The sequence below is a fragment of the Bufo gargarizans genome, chromosome 10, assembly GCF_014858855.1.
Source record: "Bufo gargarizans isolate SCDJY-AF-19 chromosome 10, ASM1485885v1, whole genome shotgun sequence".
Classification (NCBI taxonomy): domain Eukaryota; kingdom Metazoa; phylum Chordata; class Amphibia; order Anura; family Bufonidae; genus Bufo; species Bufo gargarizans.
In genome coordinates, this window is record NC_058089.1 from 87,957,645 (window position 1) to 87,971,444 (window position 13,800).

Here is a 13,800-nt window from a genome sequence, read left to right on the forward strand (position 1 = left end):
CAAATTAACCTGAGATGAGTCCTGTATGTGAGATGAGTCAGGGACAGGACTCATCTCGGGTTAATTTGCATATGTATCAAATCGTTTTTTTTCCACAATAAAAGCACACAGAGCTATGGGGACTGGGTATTGCAGATGTGCTAGCGGCCATCTAGCAGCCCATGTCCTCAGCTCTATGCACAAAATCCCGGTGACAGGTTCCCTTTAAAGGGTAAAAATTCTAAACTGCAAGTAATATGCCTAAAATAAATAAATGAATACTATGCTTAAAAATAAATTTATGAATAAATAATATGCTTAAAAATAAATAAATTATGGTAATAAATAATGTGCTTAAAAATAAATACCATTTAAAAAATATATACATTGGCACATATGCAAATCATCTTGTTTTTAATGGTTTTTATTTCAGGAATTTTGTACTCAATTGCTAGCTTTATTTTGAATGCAATGTTTATTTGTTACCAGTCATTTATCAAGTATTTTATTCATATATGCACTTGTTAATCCTGCTGTTAACCCACTTGCATATGGCGCCAAGGTGGGCTTTTTATATGTGTGTGATATTATGTTTTTATGCATCCATACAATCAGAAGATGTTTCCCCTGAGACATTTGTGTTATCTGGATTCACAATAAAAGAACCTTGCATTATACTGGAGGCTCCTGATCCCAGAGTTCTTTTTGCTCTATTTTCTTTGACTTTATCTGACCTTGCTGACTTCACATGACCCTAACCCAAGAGCTTATAATCTGTGGGGAAATATGGGTGACACTTGATTTGTACAATGGTGGCGGAAACTGCTGAACGTAAAGTGATAGGCCTGCCAATGCCATATAAATGTTAGGAATGAATCTGATTTCAGGAGTAGCACATTCCAGAGAACAGGTGCAGCACAAGAAAAGTCTTGGAGACTGGAGGGGGAGGATCAGATTATGCGGGATGTTAGTCTTAGGCCTCTTTCACACTTGCGTTGTCCGGATCCGGCGTGTACTCCACTTGCCGGAATTACACGCCGGATCCGGAAAAACGCAAGTGAACTGAAAGCATTTGAAGACGGATCCGTCTTCAAAATGCGTTCAGTGTTACTATAGCATCCAGGACGCTATTAAAGTCCTGGTTGCCATAGTAGTAGTGGGGAGCGGGGGAGCGGTATACTTACAGTCCGTGTGGCTCCCGGGGCGATCCAGAATGACGTCAGAGCGCCCCATGCGCATGGATAACGTGCCATGCGATCACGTCATCCATGCGCCTGGGGCGCCCTGACGTCACTCTGGAGCGCCCCGGGAGCCGCACGGACGGTAAGCATGCTGCTCCCCGCTCCCCACTACACTTTACCATGGCTGCCAGGACTTTAGCGTCCCGGCAGCCATGGTAACCATTCAGAAAAAGCTAAACGTCGAATCCGGCAATGCGCCGAAACGACGTTTAGCTTAAGGCCGGATCCGGATGAATGCCTTTCAATGGGCATTAATTCCGGATCCGGCCTTGCGGCAAGTGTTCAGGATTTTTGGCCGGAGCAAAAAGCGCAGCATGCTGCGGTATTTTCTCCGGCCAAAACACGTTCCGGTCCGGAACTGAAGACATCCTGATGCATCCTGAATGGATTTCTCTCCATTCAGAATGCATTAGGATAAAACTGATCACGATTCTTCTGGCATAGAGCCCCGACGACGGAACTCTATGCCGGAAGACAAGAACGCAGGTGTGAAAGAGCACTTAGATTGTTGGGTAGGGTGGTAGATAGAGATGAGGGAGGAGATGTGCTGAGGTGCAGCTTTAGAAGTGAAAGTCCTGAAGTTTTGTTTTATGGTCTATTCACATAGCCATGTGCTTCCAGGTCAGTACGGCAAAAGATAAGACGTCCTATTTTTTCCCATATCTTGTGGATCGTGGACCCATTGAAGTCAGCGGGCACTGCGATGCGGCACGCATACGGCCAGTATCCATGTTTTGTGGATCCGCGGTTTGCAGTCTGCAAATGGACTCTTATACTGTATGTGAATGGACTCTTATACTGTATGGGCAGCCAGTCCAGTGACTGACATGGGGTATGGGGCATCTGTGAAAGAAGGGCCTGGCTGCTGCATTCGGTTTAGACTTGAGAGGGGAGAGATAAGTAAGGCGAATATTTAGGAATGATTCAGGGCGCCATTGAGAGTTTTCACACTAAGAAAAGCCTGGATTTTAGGATATTGTGCAGCAGACATGAGTTTACAAGAAGTAATTCAATATAAGGGGTAAAGAGTACCTTATATTAGCCAGCGCCCACCTAGGTGGCATAACTGAACTCACAATTAAACATATATACTGTAAATCCTAAAACATCTTGTAATCCAGTGTCTAATGTAGAAGACTTCACATCATAAGCTCCACAGGAAAACTCTGGGTCCCATCTTACAGGGAGACATCACAGAGGACACTGTCCATGGTACTGAATGCAGAGAACATACAATACATAAAGCCTATACAATAAGCATTGCATATGTGACATGGTAAATGGTACAGTCTCCGGGTGAGATTAGTATAAACAGGTACGTGTACGTTAGGGAGAGTTCACACCTCTGTTTCATTTTCCTTTCTTCTGATCCGTCAAAAGGGCAGAACTAAAAATGACCAGGATCCCGTAAGAAATGGATCCTGTTGTACATTTGGCATCCGTTTGAGCCATTTCCATCTCAGATCCGTTTTTTTTTAAGACTGTACATGCAGTGCTTCTAAAAAAACGGATCTCAGGCAGAAATGGCTCGATAGGTCCCTCCTATAGGTCATATTTACCCCACACCCCGGCACCCGCGTCCCTCCGGATCCCTGCACAGCCGCAGCTGCATCTCCCCGTTGCGTGGATCAAAACATCCGGCGACTGGGGGTGCAGCCAATAGCAGGCCACAACGGTGACCAGGCCCCTTACATCACAGGTGACGGCACCCGTGATGCTAGGGAGGCTCGTCCTCGTCTGCCATTTGCTGCCCCCCCGACACCAGATGTTTTCATCCTCACATGGGGAGAAGCAGCAGTAGTGGTGCCGGGACCAGGATCGGCGCAGGGAGCGGGGTAAGTATATTCAGTGTGGGGGGCCCGGGCATATGGAGGAATTTTATACTCTTGGATAACCCCTTTAAAGATCTTCTGAAAGGTCTGTGATATATGCCGGGTAGATATCACCAGTGAAGTTCTTTTCCCTCACACCCACACCTTTCACTAGACCTAAGGGGCCACAGGGCTAGTCTGGGCTTTCTGCCACTTGGTCTTTAGATGCATACACATTTATTGATCAAATTTGCCATAATTTTTGACCAGTGAGTGTCCAACAGGTAGAACCCACAGAAGATATGGAAACTGCTGAGTGTAGTATACTCTGCTGCCTTTGCAGCCAATAAGTGGGCTCAGCGGTCACGTGACCCAGCTGTGATATGCCGTTTGTGGACAGACATGTCACCACTGAGGCCAGTCAATGGCTGCAGCAGCGCACATGGCCCCATCTGTGCAGAAGCTGACAGTCGGGGACCAGAAGTCCAGTAAAGACATCTCGGGAGTCACAGAGCCAGGATGAGTGTGGTGGGGGCAGATAAGGTAGGAAGATAAGGGAGGAAATGTGAGATAGGAAAGGACAAGCCCTTTAAGGACCAAGCCATTTTATTTGCATTTTCCATCTTTGTAACTTTTATATTTTCCCTTTAGCTGTAGCTATACAAGGGTTTATTTTATTTTTATTTGCAGGATTAGGGTACATTCACACGACCGTATAATTTTATCCGCATCCGATCCGCATTTTCCAGAATAGATGCGGATCCATTCATTTCTATGGGTGAATAAAATGTGCGGGCAACGTTCAGTATGTTGTCCGCATCCATGTTTCCGCATTTCTAGCCCGCAAAAATATAAAGCTTGTCCGACTATTGTCCGCACAGATCGGTCCGCAGCCCTGTTCAAGTCAATGGATCCGCAAAATGCGGATGACATACGCATAATTCTTTATTTTTTCTCTCTATCTTTTTTTTTCCTTCCATTTTTTGCGGACCGTAAAAAACGGAAGACATACGGAAAACAAACGGAAGTCATTTGTCCGCAAAATACAGACACGCGGTTCCGTTATTTGCGGACCCTAAAACTGAAAGGATTACAGACGGTCGTGTGAATGTACCCTTAGTTGTACTCATAAATGACAATTTTTGCTGTATTTCATTTGCTGTATTTTGTAGGTGGAGAATGCAAAAAGCAGCAGCAATGGTGCGTGGTCACAAGGTTAAAATGGGACACATGACTATTGCTGTTATGGCATTAAGTGGTTATCACTGCTGGGGGTAAGCATGGGACTTGTGCTGTTAAAAGGGTTGTCCGTCCCAGACAATGTGTGTCCATATAAGATATTAGATGGGAATACCCCTTTAGGAGAGGTGATTTTGACTATCACCCCTTACAGGGTAGTGCATCTGAACTGTAGAGATACCAGTGAAGCTTTTTTCATTTTGGGTCTGCTGGGGAGAACCCTCTGAGCCCAGGGAAGGTACCTGTGTATCTTGCATGTAGTTGTGGTAGGCCCTGTGTATCCTCCATGTGGTAGCCAAGTTGTATGCCCAGCAGAGACTGCAACCAGCAAGCTGTGTGCCCAATTGTGACTGTAACCATGAAGCTCTGTGCCGTTATTTGTAATCATTATGATGCCCCAGGGAGTGAAGGTATATTCCTGTGTACTCACTTTCTGCACCAAGTCAGGGTCAAGGGCACATGGAGAAACTGACCCCCTTAGTATGGCCACCGCCTGTGAGTAGCGTCTTGTCTGCTCACCACTTGTAGAGCGGCAAAATGAACATCAAAAACCATAAATCCAGGAAAAAGAAAGCGCCGCTCCACATCATTGTACCCCTCAGATGCCATGTTCATACATGATCGTGGCATCTGAGAGTGATAATACAGTGTAGAATTAACAAAACAAAAAATCATACTTACCGCCTGCATTTGCTCACGACGGGCCGACTGCCGCCATCTTGATTGAAGATCTGCCGGCCCGAGACGACGTTGTCACCAAAGTCCGCGTTGGATTTCAGCTAAAATCTTCAATCAAGATGGCAGCGGCCAGCCCGTCATGAGCAAATGGAGGCGGTATGATTTTTTTTTTTTTTTTTTACACTATTTCAGGTTAAAGGGTTTCTAATTAGCCTCTAGGAGCGGGGGGGGGGGGGGGGGTGGTGCCCTAGACCTAGAGGCTCTGTTCTCCCACCTCTGGCCACGCCCTGCTGCACTAGATTGACAGGGGCAGGCATCGTTGGTCTCCGACCTCCAGCCATGTCTGCAGTGTCATCACACGCTGTTCAGTATTGGACGCAGGCGCAGTGAATGAAGGGCGCTCAACGGCTGCCATCTTCCTCACTGCGCCTGCGCAGACATGGCCGGAGGTCGGAGACCAACGATGCCTGCCCCTGTCAATCTAGTGTAGCAGGGCGTAGCCAGAGGTGGGAGAACGAGGGCAATGCACCCCCTCCCCCCCCCCCCCTGCTCCTAGAGGCGAATTAGCATATTATAAAAGTTTGTTTTTCTCAATAACAGCGGCAGGCAGTGAGATGGCGCTAATATAGTTATGTTCAGCTGACATTAGCACATCGCTTATATCAGACAGCTTAATACCCATTTTTCAGGTGACAGAAACCCGCTACCATGAAGAAGGAGGTAATTCGGCTTCACGGCAAATCAAATTTATCCTTAAATTCGGATGGATTTCCACTTCGTTGGATTCGATTCGCTCATCTCTAGTTATTATACATACCTTTAAATATTGCTATTTATGCTGTTTCCATTTTCTTACTTTAAGTGTTGGGGGCCCCATCTTATGTCACTATGGGGCCCTATAAATTATAGTTGCTTCCCTGTAGGTGAGTATTCAATTTAGAAGTATTAAGAGGGCATCACTCTTTGTGTGGGGCAACTTATAGGGACATAATACTGTGTTTAGGGCATTTAATTGGGTATTATACTATAAGGGGGCACTTAAAGGGGCATCACACTATGTGGGAAGTTCTTACTGTGTGGGGCCACTCAAGGGGGCATCATATCGGTGAACCGTGGCATCCTAGCAGCTTACCAAGCAGAGGGCCGTATATTGTATCGTGGCTGTGCTTCATATTGCAGCTCAGGCCCCTAAACCATGTGACTGATGAAGATGATGCCACTGGCCTAGGATGAGGCTGCAGCGCTCACTGGAGTGCCCAAGTCTCTTCAAACAGCTGATCGGTGGGGGTCCCGGGTGTCGGAGCCCCGCCGATCTGATAGGGATGACCTATCCTGAGGATAGGTCATCAATATCAAAATCTCGGAAAACCCCTTTGAAGAGGCATTATACTACTGTGTGAGGGGCACAAAGGGCCACTGTTACTATGTGAGAGCAGAAAGGAGACCGGGGGGATTCTGTACAGTGCAGGGACAGAGACTGGGCGTATATGGACGGGGACTGGGCGTATATGGAGAGGGACTGGGCGCATATGGAGAGGGACTGGGCACATATGGAGAGGGACTGGGCGCATATGGAGAGGGACTGGGCGCATATGGAGAGGGACTGGGCGTATATGGAGAGGGACTGGGCGCATATGGACGGGGACTGGGCGCATATGGAGAGGGAATGGGTGTATATGGTCGGGGACTGTGCGTATATGGTCGGGGACTGTGCGTATATGGTCGGGGACTGGGCGTATATGGTCGGGGACTGGGCGTATATGGTCGGGGACTGGGCGTATATGGTCGGGGACTGGGCGTATATGGAGAGGGACTGGGTGTAGCTAGAGCCCTAACAGTGTGCAACAATTCTTTTTACATTATATGTGTGTGACTGGTGTTGTCTTTCTTTACATTAAAAAAAAAAATGGGGTGCATGTGACCCCAATTAAAATGAGTGAGGCCTGGGAAACTGTATAAAAGAAAAAAACATCCGCAGACCGCGCTCTGTGGTGGAGCGGGCATGGCCCCAATAGGTGTTTTAGTCTTAGTTTTTTACACTTCCTTGCCCCTTCACAGATGCGTTATCTGCAGCTTGCCACTGATTTAGAAATATGTCAACTACTGTAGGAATGTAACAGCAAACAGAAAGGTATAGGGCGGCTTTATGGCACAGACGTGATGTGAACAGGACCTTAGAGGCCAGCAGCGTTATAAATGATATGTGATGCTTGGGAGCCCGTGCGCTGCCAGCTGACCCCCTCCGGCCGGACAGGGGGCCCCACACGTAGAGCTGAGGGTTCGGAGCAGTCCAGCATCACCTGTGACAGGACAGGCGGCGCCTCCCTTCATCCCTGACAGCTCGCACCACGTGACGCGGGGCGGGGCCTCCTTGGGATCCAGCGCGCTCCCGCCTCCCCCTTCTGTGTCTGGCCGCTCCCGCGGACGCGCGCCCACTGACGTCAGAACGGCAGCGGAGAAGACAGAGCCGGGGAGATAGCGGGAGGGATACACCGAGAGCGACGGACTGACGGACAGTGTGAAGCGGCGCTACACCTAGCGGGATCTACTCCCTGCCGCCCTCCAACCGGTCCTAGGAACAAAACCACCTCCTCCTCCTCTCCCCCTTCCCTTATCAACCGCCGGGGGAAGAAAAAGGATCCGGGACCCTTCCACCCCGCTCCCGCCGGACCCGGGACCCCCCGAGCAGTCATGGGCTGCACCCTGAGCGCGGAGGAGAGAGCTGCGCTGGAGAGAAGCAAACAGATCGAGAAGAACCTGAAGGAGGATGGGATCAGCGCGGCCAAGGATGTCAAGCTGCTGCTGCTGGGTGAGACCCCCGGTCCTGTGTGTGTGTGAGACCCCCGGTCCTGTGTGTGTGTGTGTGTGAGACCCCCGGTCCTGTGTGTGTGTGTGTGTGTGAGACCCCCGGTCCTGTGTGTGTGTGTGTGTGAGACCCCCGGTCCTGTGTGTGTGTGTGTGAGACCCCCGGTCCTGTGTGTGTGTGTGAGACCCCCGGTCCTGTGTGTGTGTGTGAGACCCCCGGTCCTGTGTGTGTGTGTGAGACCCCCGGTCCTGTGTGTGTGTGTGAGACCCCCGGTCCTGTGTGTGTGAGACCCCCGGTCCTGTGTGTGTGTGTGTGTGTGTGTGTGTGTGAGACCCCCGGTCCTGTCTATGTGTGAGACCCCCGGTCCTGTGTGTGAGAGACCCCCCCAGTCCTGTGTGTATGTGAGACGGTGACCCCCCAGTCCTGTGTGTGTGAGTGAGACCCCCGGTCCTGTCTATGTGTAAGACCCCCGGTCCTGTGTGTGTGTGAGACCCCCGGTCCTGTGTGTGAGTGAGACCCCCGGTCCTGTCTATGTGTAAGACCCCCGGTCCTGTTATGTGAGACCCCCCAGTCCTGTGTATCCCCGGTCCTGTGTATATGTGAGACCCCCCAGTCCTGTGTGTGTGAGACCCCCTGTACTTTTCTTGTACATATGAATGTGGGCCCCCCCTGTCCTGTACGTGAGACCCCCGCCTTCCTGTCATGTGTGTGACATGCAATCCCTAGACATGTGTGTGATGTGGAGGCCGCCAGCAGTGCTATGGATGCATGTGTGCAGCACATACGTGTCTACATGTGTCATGCATGTGCTGGGGCTCGGTGGTCTGCCATCTATTCATCCTCTCCTCTCTGACCCTACAGGGGCCGGGGAATCTGGGAAGAGCACCATTGTGAAGCAGATGAAGTAAGTGCCCCTCCCCCTCCCTTCTGCCTGTGCTGTGAGCCGCCATGTTGGTGCCTGGCCCTGTGCACGGATTGCAGGGAGCTGTTCACAGCCTGCGGTGCTGAATCCAGTGCGGGGCCTCCCCCGCAGTCTGCTTGCCCCGAACGCATGCCGCTGGTCATGACGCCTTTTGTGAATAAGCACCGATCGTGTGTGACTAGGGGGAGCTGAGAGAATGCCACCTCCCGGGGATGTGAGAGCAGCCCTCAGCGCCATCATGGCTTCTCGGGTGGGGGGGTATTTTATGTGTGATTGATAAGTGCAGGACGTTCATCTATGTCATGTACAGATCATCAGTAACCGCACCGTGTGAACAGGTCAGCTGCTGTCCACCCTGATAGCACTCTCTATATACCCATGTACCTACAGATAGAGGGGGGCAGTATATACCTCTGTACATACAGATGCTGCTGTGTGGTGACAGCTCGGTCCCAGCCATCTGATGGCCGCCCCTTCTTATATGGCCATCGGCTAATACAAGGGGGGTCGTGTGCTCAGCGGAGGCGATATGTCGCGATAGCTGATCGATCGCATTCCCACGCTCCATATTGAAGCGGTTCAGGAGGTGGACAGCGCCCAAGCGGGATTCGGAAGGCTGGTGGGCGGAGTCTGAGGCTTCGGCTGCTCTCGTGCATTTCCGTGCTGCCTTCGTGTCCTTGCCGGCCCGGCTTCGGCTGTTTCCGGAGAGCCTCGGCAGTGTGCTCTTTCTCGGCCTCGGGGGTGTACCCAGGAGGTCGCTGGACAGCTCCTGCACAGCTTCTGTGGGCCCCTTTATTTTTGTATGTCTATGGTTACATTGTGAATTGGATGATTGCCTTGGCTTTTGCATTGTACTTTTTATTGAATGAAAAACCCTCTTTATATTAGGCTCATTTTTGCACTGACCTAATCAATGGGCGCAGAGTCCCATAGAGTGTGGGGTCAGATATGATAATGGGTGCAGGTGGTGGTACTCTGTGTGACCCCTGAGAGCTCCCAAGGATTAGGCTGTTATATTTTAGATGGCGTCTCACAAGGACTTTGCAGGTCTTCCCTCTTGGCACTGCCATTTGGGAGAGCGTGCCCACTATAGACTGTATGACCACCAGCTGTGTGGGTGCAGTTTTGTGTTTAACCACTTCAACCCCGCTAGCTTAAACCCCCTTAATGACCAGACCACTTTTTACACTTCTGCACTACACTACTTTCACGGTTTATTGCTCGGTCATACAACTTACCACCCAAATGAAGTTTACCTCCTTTTCTTCTCACTAATAGAGCTTTCATTTGGTGGTATTTCATTGCTGCTGACATTTTTACTTTTTTTTTATATTAATCAAAATTGACTGAAATTTTTGCAAAAAAATTAAATTTTTCACTTTCTGTTGTAAAATTTTTCAAATAAAACTACATTTCTATTATCATTTTTCTCTAAATTTATTGTTCTACATGTCTTTGATTAAAAAAAAAATGCAATAAGTGTATATTTATTGGTTTGGGTAAAAGTTATAGCGTTTACAAACTATGATGCAAAAAAATTAATTTACGCACTTTGACTTTCTGAGCACCTGTCATGTTTCCTGAGGTTCTACAATGCCCAGACAGTAGAAACACCCCAAAAATGACCCCATTTCGGAAAGTAGACACCCTAAGGTATTCGCTGATGGGCATAGTGAGTTCATGGAAGTTTTATTTTTTGTCACAAGTTAGCGGAAAATGATTTTTATTAGATTTTTTCTTACAAAGTTTCATATTCCACTAACTTGTGACAAAAAATAAAATTTTACATGAACTCACCATACCGCTCATGGAATACCTTGGGGTGTCTTCTTTCCAAAATGGGGTCACATGTGGGGTATTTATACTGCCCTGGCATTTTAAGGGACCTAAAGCGTGAGAAGTAGTTTGGAATCCAAATGCGTAAAAGTGCCCTGTGAAATCCTAAAGGTACTCATTGGAATTTGGGCCCCTTTGCCCACCTAGGCTGCAAACAAGTGTCACACATGTGGTATCGCCGTACTCAGAAGAAGTAGGGCAATGTGTTTTGGGGTGTATTTTTACATATACCCATACTGGGTGAGAGAAATATCTCTATGAACTCGCCATGCAGATTTTATGGTGTTTTTGCAGTGATCAGAAAAAAAAAAATTCTGTCACTGCGGTGGGGCAGACTGAACGCAAGTGTGCGCACAAGATCAGGCCTGATTGGGCGAACACTGCGATTTTTGTAGAGCCTATAGAACTTGTCCTATTCTTGTCCGCAATTGCGGACAAGAAAAGGCATTTTCTATATAGTTCTGGCAATGTGCGGATCCGCAAAATTCGGAAAGCACATTGCCGGTGTCCGTGTTTTGTGGACCCGCGGATCCGCAAAACACATACGGACTTCTGAATGGAGCCTTACAGGGGGTGATCAATGACAGGGGGGTGATCAGGGAGTCTATATGGGGTGATCAGGGGTTAATAAGGGGTTAATAACGGGGTGGGGTGTGGTGATTGGTGCTACTTACAGAGCTGCCTGTGTCCTCTGGTGGTCGATCCAAGCAAAAGGGACCACCAGAGGACCAGGTAGCAGGTATATTAGACTCTGTTAACAAAACAGCGTCTAATATACCTGTTAGGGGTTAAAAAAAATCGCATCTACATCCTGCCAGCGAATGATCGCCGCTGGCAGGCTGTAGATCAACTTCTCAGCTTAACATTGCTGTGAACGCGCACTCTCGCGAGATGATGCGTCTAGGAGGAATAACCCGGCCGCCCGCAGGACGCATCCCTGCGTTAGGCGGTCGGGATGTGGTTAAAGGCTATATACACCTTTTGAGGGCAATTTTTTTTATGATTGCATTTTACTCTTTTTGGGCTAAAAATAATTTCTTCAATTGGTCTTTATTAAAAATATTGAGCCGTTCTGTCACAAAGGGTTTATTATTATTTTTTTTTCCCCTATCTGTGAGAATTGTACTTTTTACTTTCAGTTTGTGCCGGTCATCTAATAACCCTGATCTGTAAATTACTAAAAGGTCATAAACACTTATTTAAGCCACATTCTTATGAGTAAGATTAAAATTGAGTTATAATGAGTATTTAGAAGGTCAAAGATAAGGAGCCGTCAGTTGAGCTGCCTGACGGAACAGAGTGAAAATTCAGAGCCTGCTACTAGAGAATCTCAAGGCTCAATTATTATTATTTTTAAATAAAGACCAATTGAAAAAAAAAGGATTTTTGGCTCAAAATGGGTAAAATGCAATAATAAAAAATAAAAAAAGTGCCCCGAAAGGTGGCCATAGCCTTTAAGGATGTGTCTACTCCTGCAGCTATTCCTTCTGTTGCTTCAGTGAGATAAAATAAGCAGCTTTGCAAATGGTCATCTCATAAGTCTGCCGTTTTGTGTACACAGCTCCTAAGCAGTGCTGTCTGTTGACATGACACTGTCGTATTCTCTTCCATCTGTCCCTTACTTTTTGCTAATGTAAATCCAGTAGTGAAAGTTCAGTCTATATGAAAGGGAGTACGACTGCAGGATGAGATCTCATTCACAGAGCGGATCTCGGGTGTGGGTTGTTCTCAGTGGGAATCTGTGCTGCCATCATGGGTCGGCAAGGGAGCTGTATACACCAAAGCTATGAACGTACCCTTAGACTCCACAGGGATTGCTTGGAGTCTGTACCCCTGGTGCTTACATGGGTCAGCATGGGAGCTGTATACACCAAAGCTGGATATTTTGAATCAAGACCATTTGCAAAGTTCATTTAGTCATTATTTAAAGGGGTTGTCTCATCTTAGATATTGATGGCATATCTCTAGGATACGCCGTCAAGGTCAGATAGGCGTGGGTCCTACTCCTGGGTCCTTAATGTGCTAGACTATTTTCGGAAAGCCCCATAGTGGTGAATGGAGAACACACTGCGCAAGCTCTGCCACCTTTCTATTCACCGCTGTGGGACTGCTAGAAATAACTGAGCTGGTTCTTGCGTATTTTCGGAACCCCCATAGTGGTGAACTCGAGCTGGCTGCACATGCGTGTCTGCTCGCTGTTCACTTTGGGGGCCCTGTTCTGGAGATAGAAGTGGGTCCCAGACGTGGGATTAGCACCTGTCTGATACTGATGGCATATCCTAGCAATATGCCATCAATGTCTGAGATGAGACAGTCCCTTTAAGATACATTGGAGCAATAATAATAATAAAAAAAACATTTTTGCAACAATGTTACATGTCCTTTAAGGGTCCATTCACACGTCCGTTTTTTCTTTCCTGATCTGTTCCGTTTTTTCCGGAACAGATCAGGACCAGATCTGGACCCATTCATTTTCAATGGGTCCTGGAAAAAATCGGACAGCACAATGTGTGCTGTCCGTCTCCGTTGTTCCGTTCCGCATGTCCGTTTAAATATAAAACATGTCCTGTTCTTGTCTGCAAAATTCGGATCCTGGTACAATACAAAGTCAATGGATCCGCAAAAAACGGAAGACATTCGTATGTCATTCCGTATGTCATCCGTTTTATGCGGAATCCGTTCCTGGAAACACATAACAAATTTTTTATTTTTTTTTCCAATTTTTTTTCAAAGAAATCCAAACAACTTTATTTGATTATTGAACTTTATACATGTTTCCGTTTTTTGCGGATCCGCAAAAAACTGATGACATACGGATGACATACGGAAACATTTTCAGGAACAACGGATCCGCAAAAAACGGACCGAAAATCGGGATATAGGAAAATACTGACGTGTGAATGTAGCCTTAAGGGTACCTGTCACCTCAAAAACGCATATAAATCCGCCAGCATTACCTTTATGGTATCCCCCAGTCTGTTATAAATCATGTCTTTGATTCGGTAATCTGATGCTCCATACATGACAAAAACTATGTTATAAGCGCCATCAGCGCTATCTTGCCGGTCAGCCTGAAGTCAAGAGGGCAGCGGCCTCCTTTCTTCAAGTCAAGATAAGCCCGTCCCCTCTTGTGTGTGATTGACATCCTGCAGTGCGGCCTGGGATCGCGTTAGTCTCACGCATGCGCGATGCGCTCCTTGTTACTGCACAATCCTATGTCTGGCTCCCGCAGTTAGCAGGGTTTCATCAGCACATGCTGGCGGTTTTATATGCGTTTTTGAGGTGACA

At 47.7% G+C, this 13,800-nt stretch overlaps 1 protein-coding gene across 2 annotated transcripts in view; it reads left to right on the plus strand.

The window, feature by feature from the left end:
- The first annotated feature begins 7,372 nt into the window (after positions 1 to 7,372).
- GNAO1 (G protein subunit alpha o1) overlaps positions 7,373 to 13,800 on the plus strand; it is a 175,722-nt gene continuing 169,294 nt past the window's right edge. For both annotated transcript variants that reach the window (XM_044269539.1, XM_044269538.1), the window contains exons 1-2: positions 7,373 to 7,757; positions 8,616 to 8,658. In XM_044269539.1, coding sequence (XP_044125474.1) covers positions 7,640 to 7,757; positions 8,616 to 8,658 — 161 coding nt within the window. In that variant the 5' untranslated portion in view covers positions 7,373 to 7,639. The remainder of the gene's footprint in view (positions 7,758 to 8,615; positions 8,659 to 13,800) is intronic.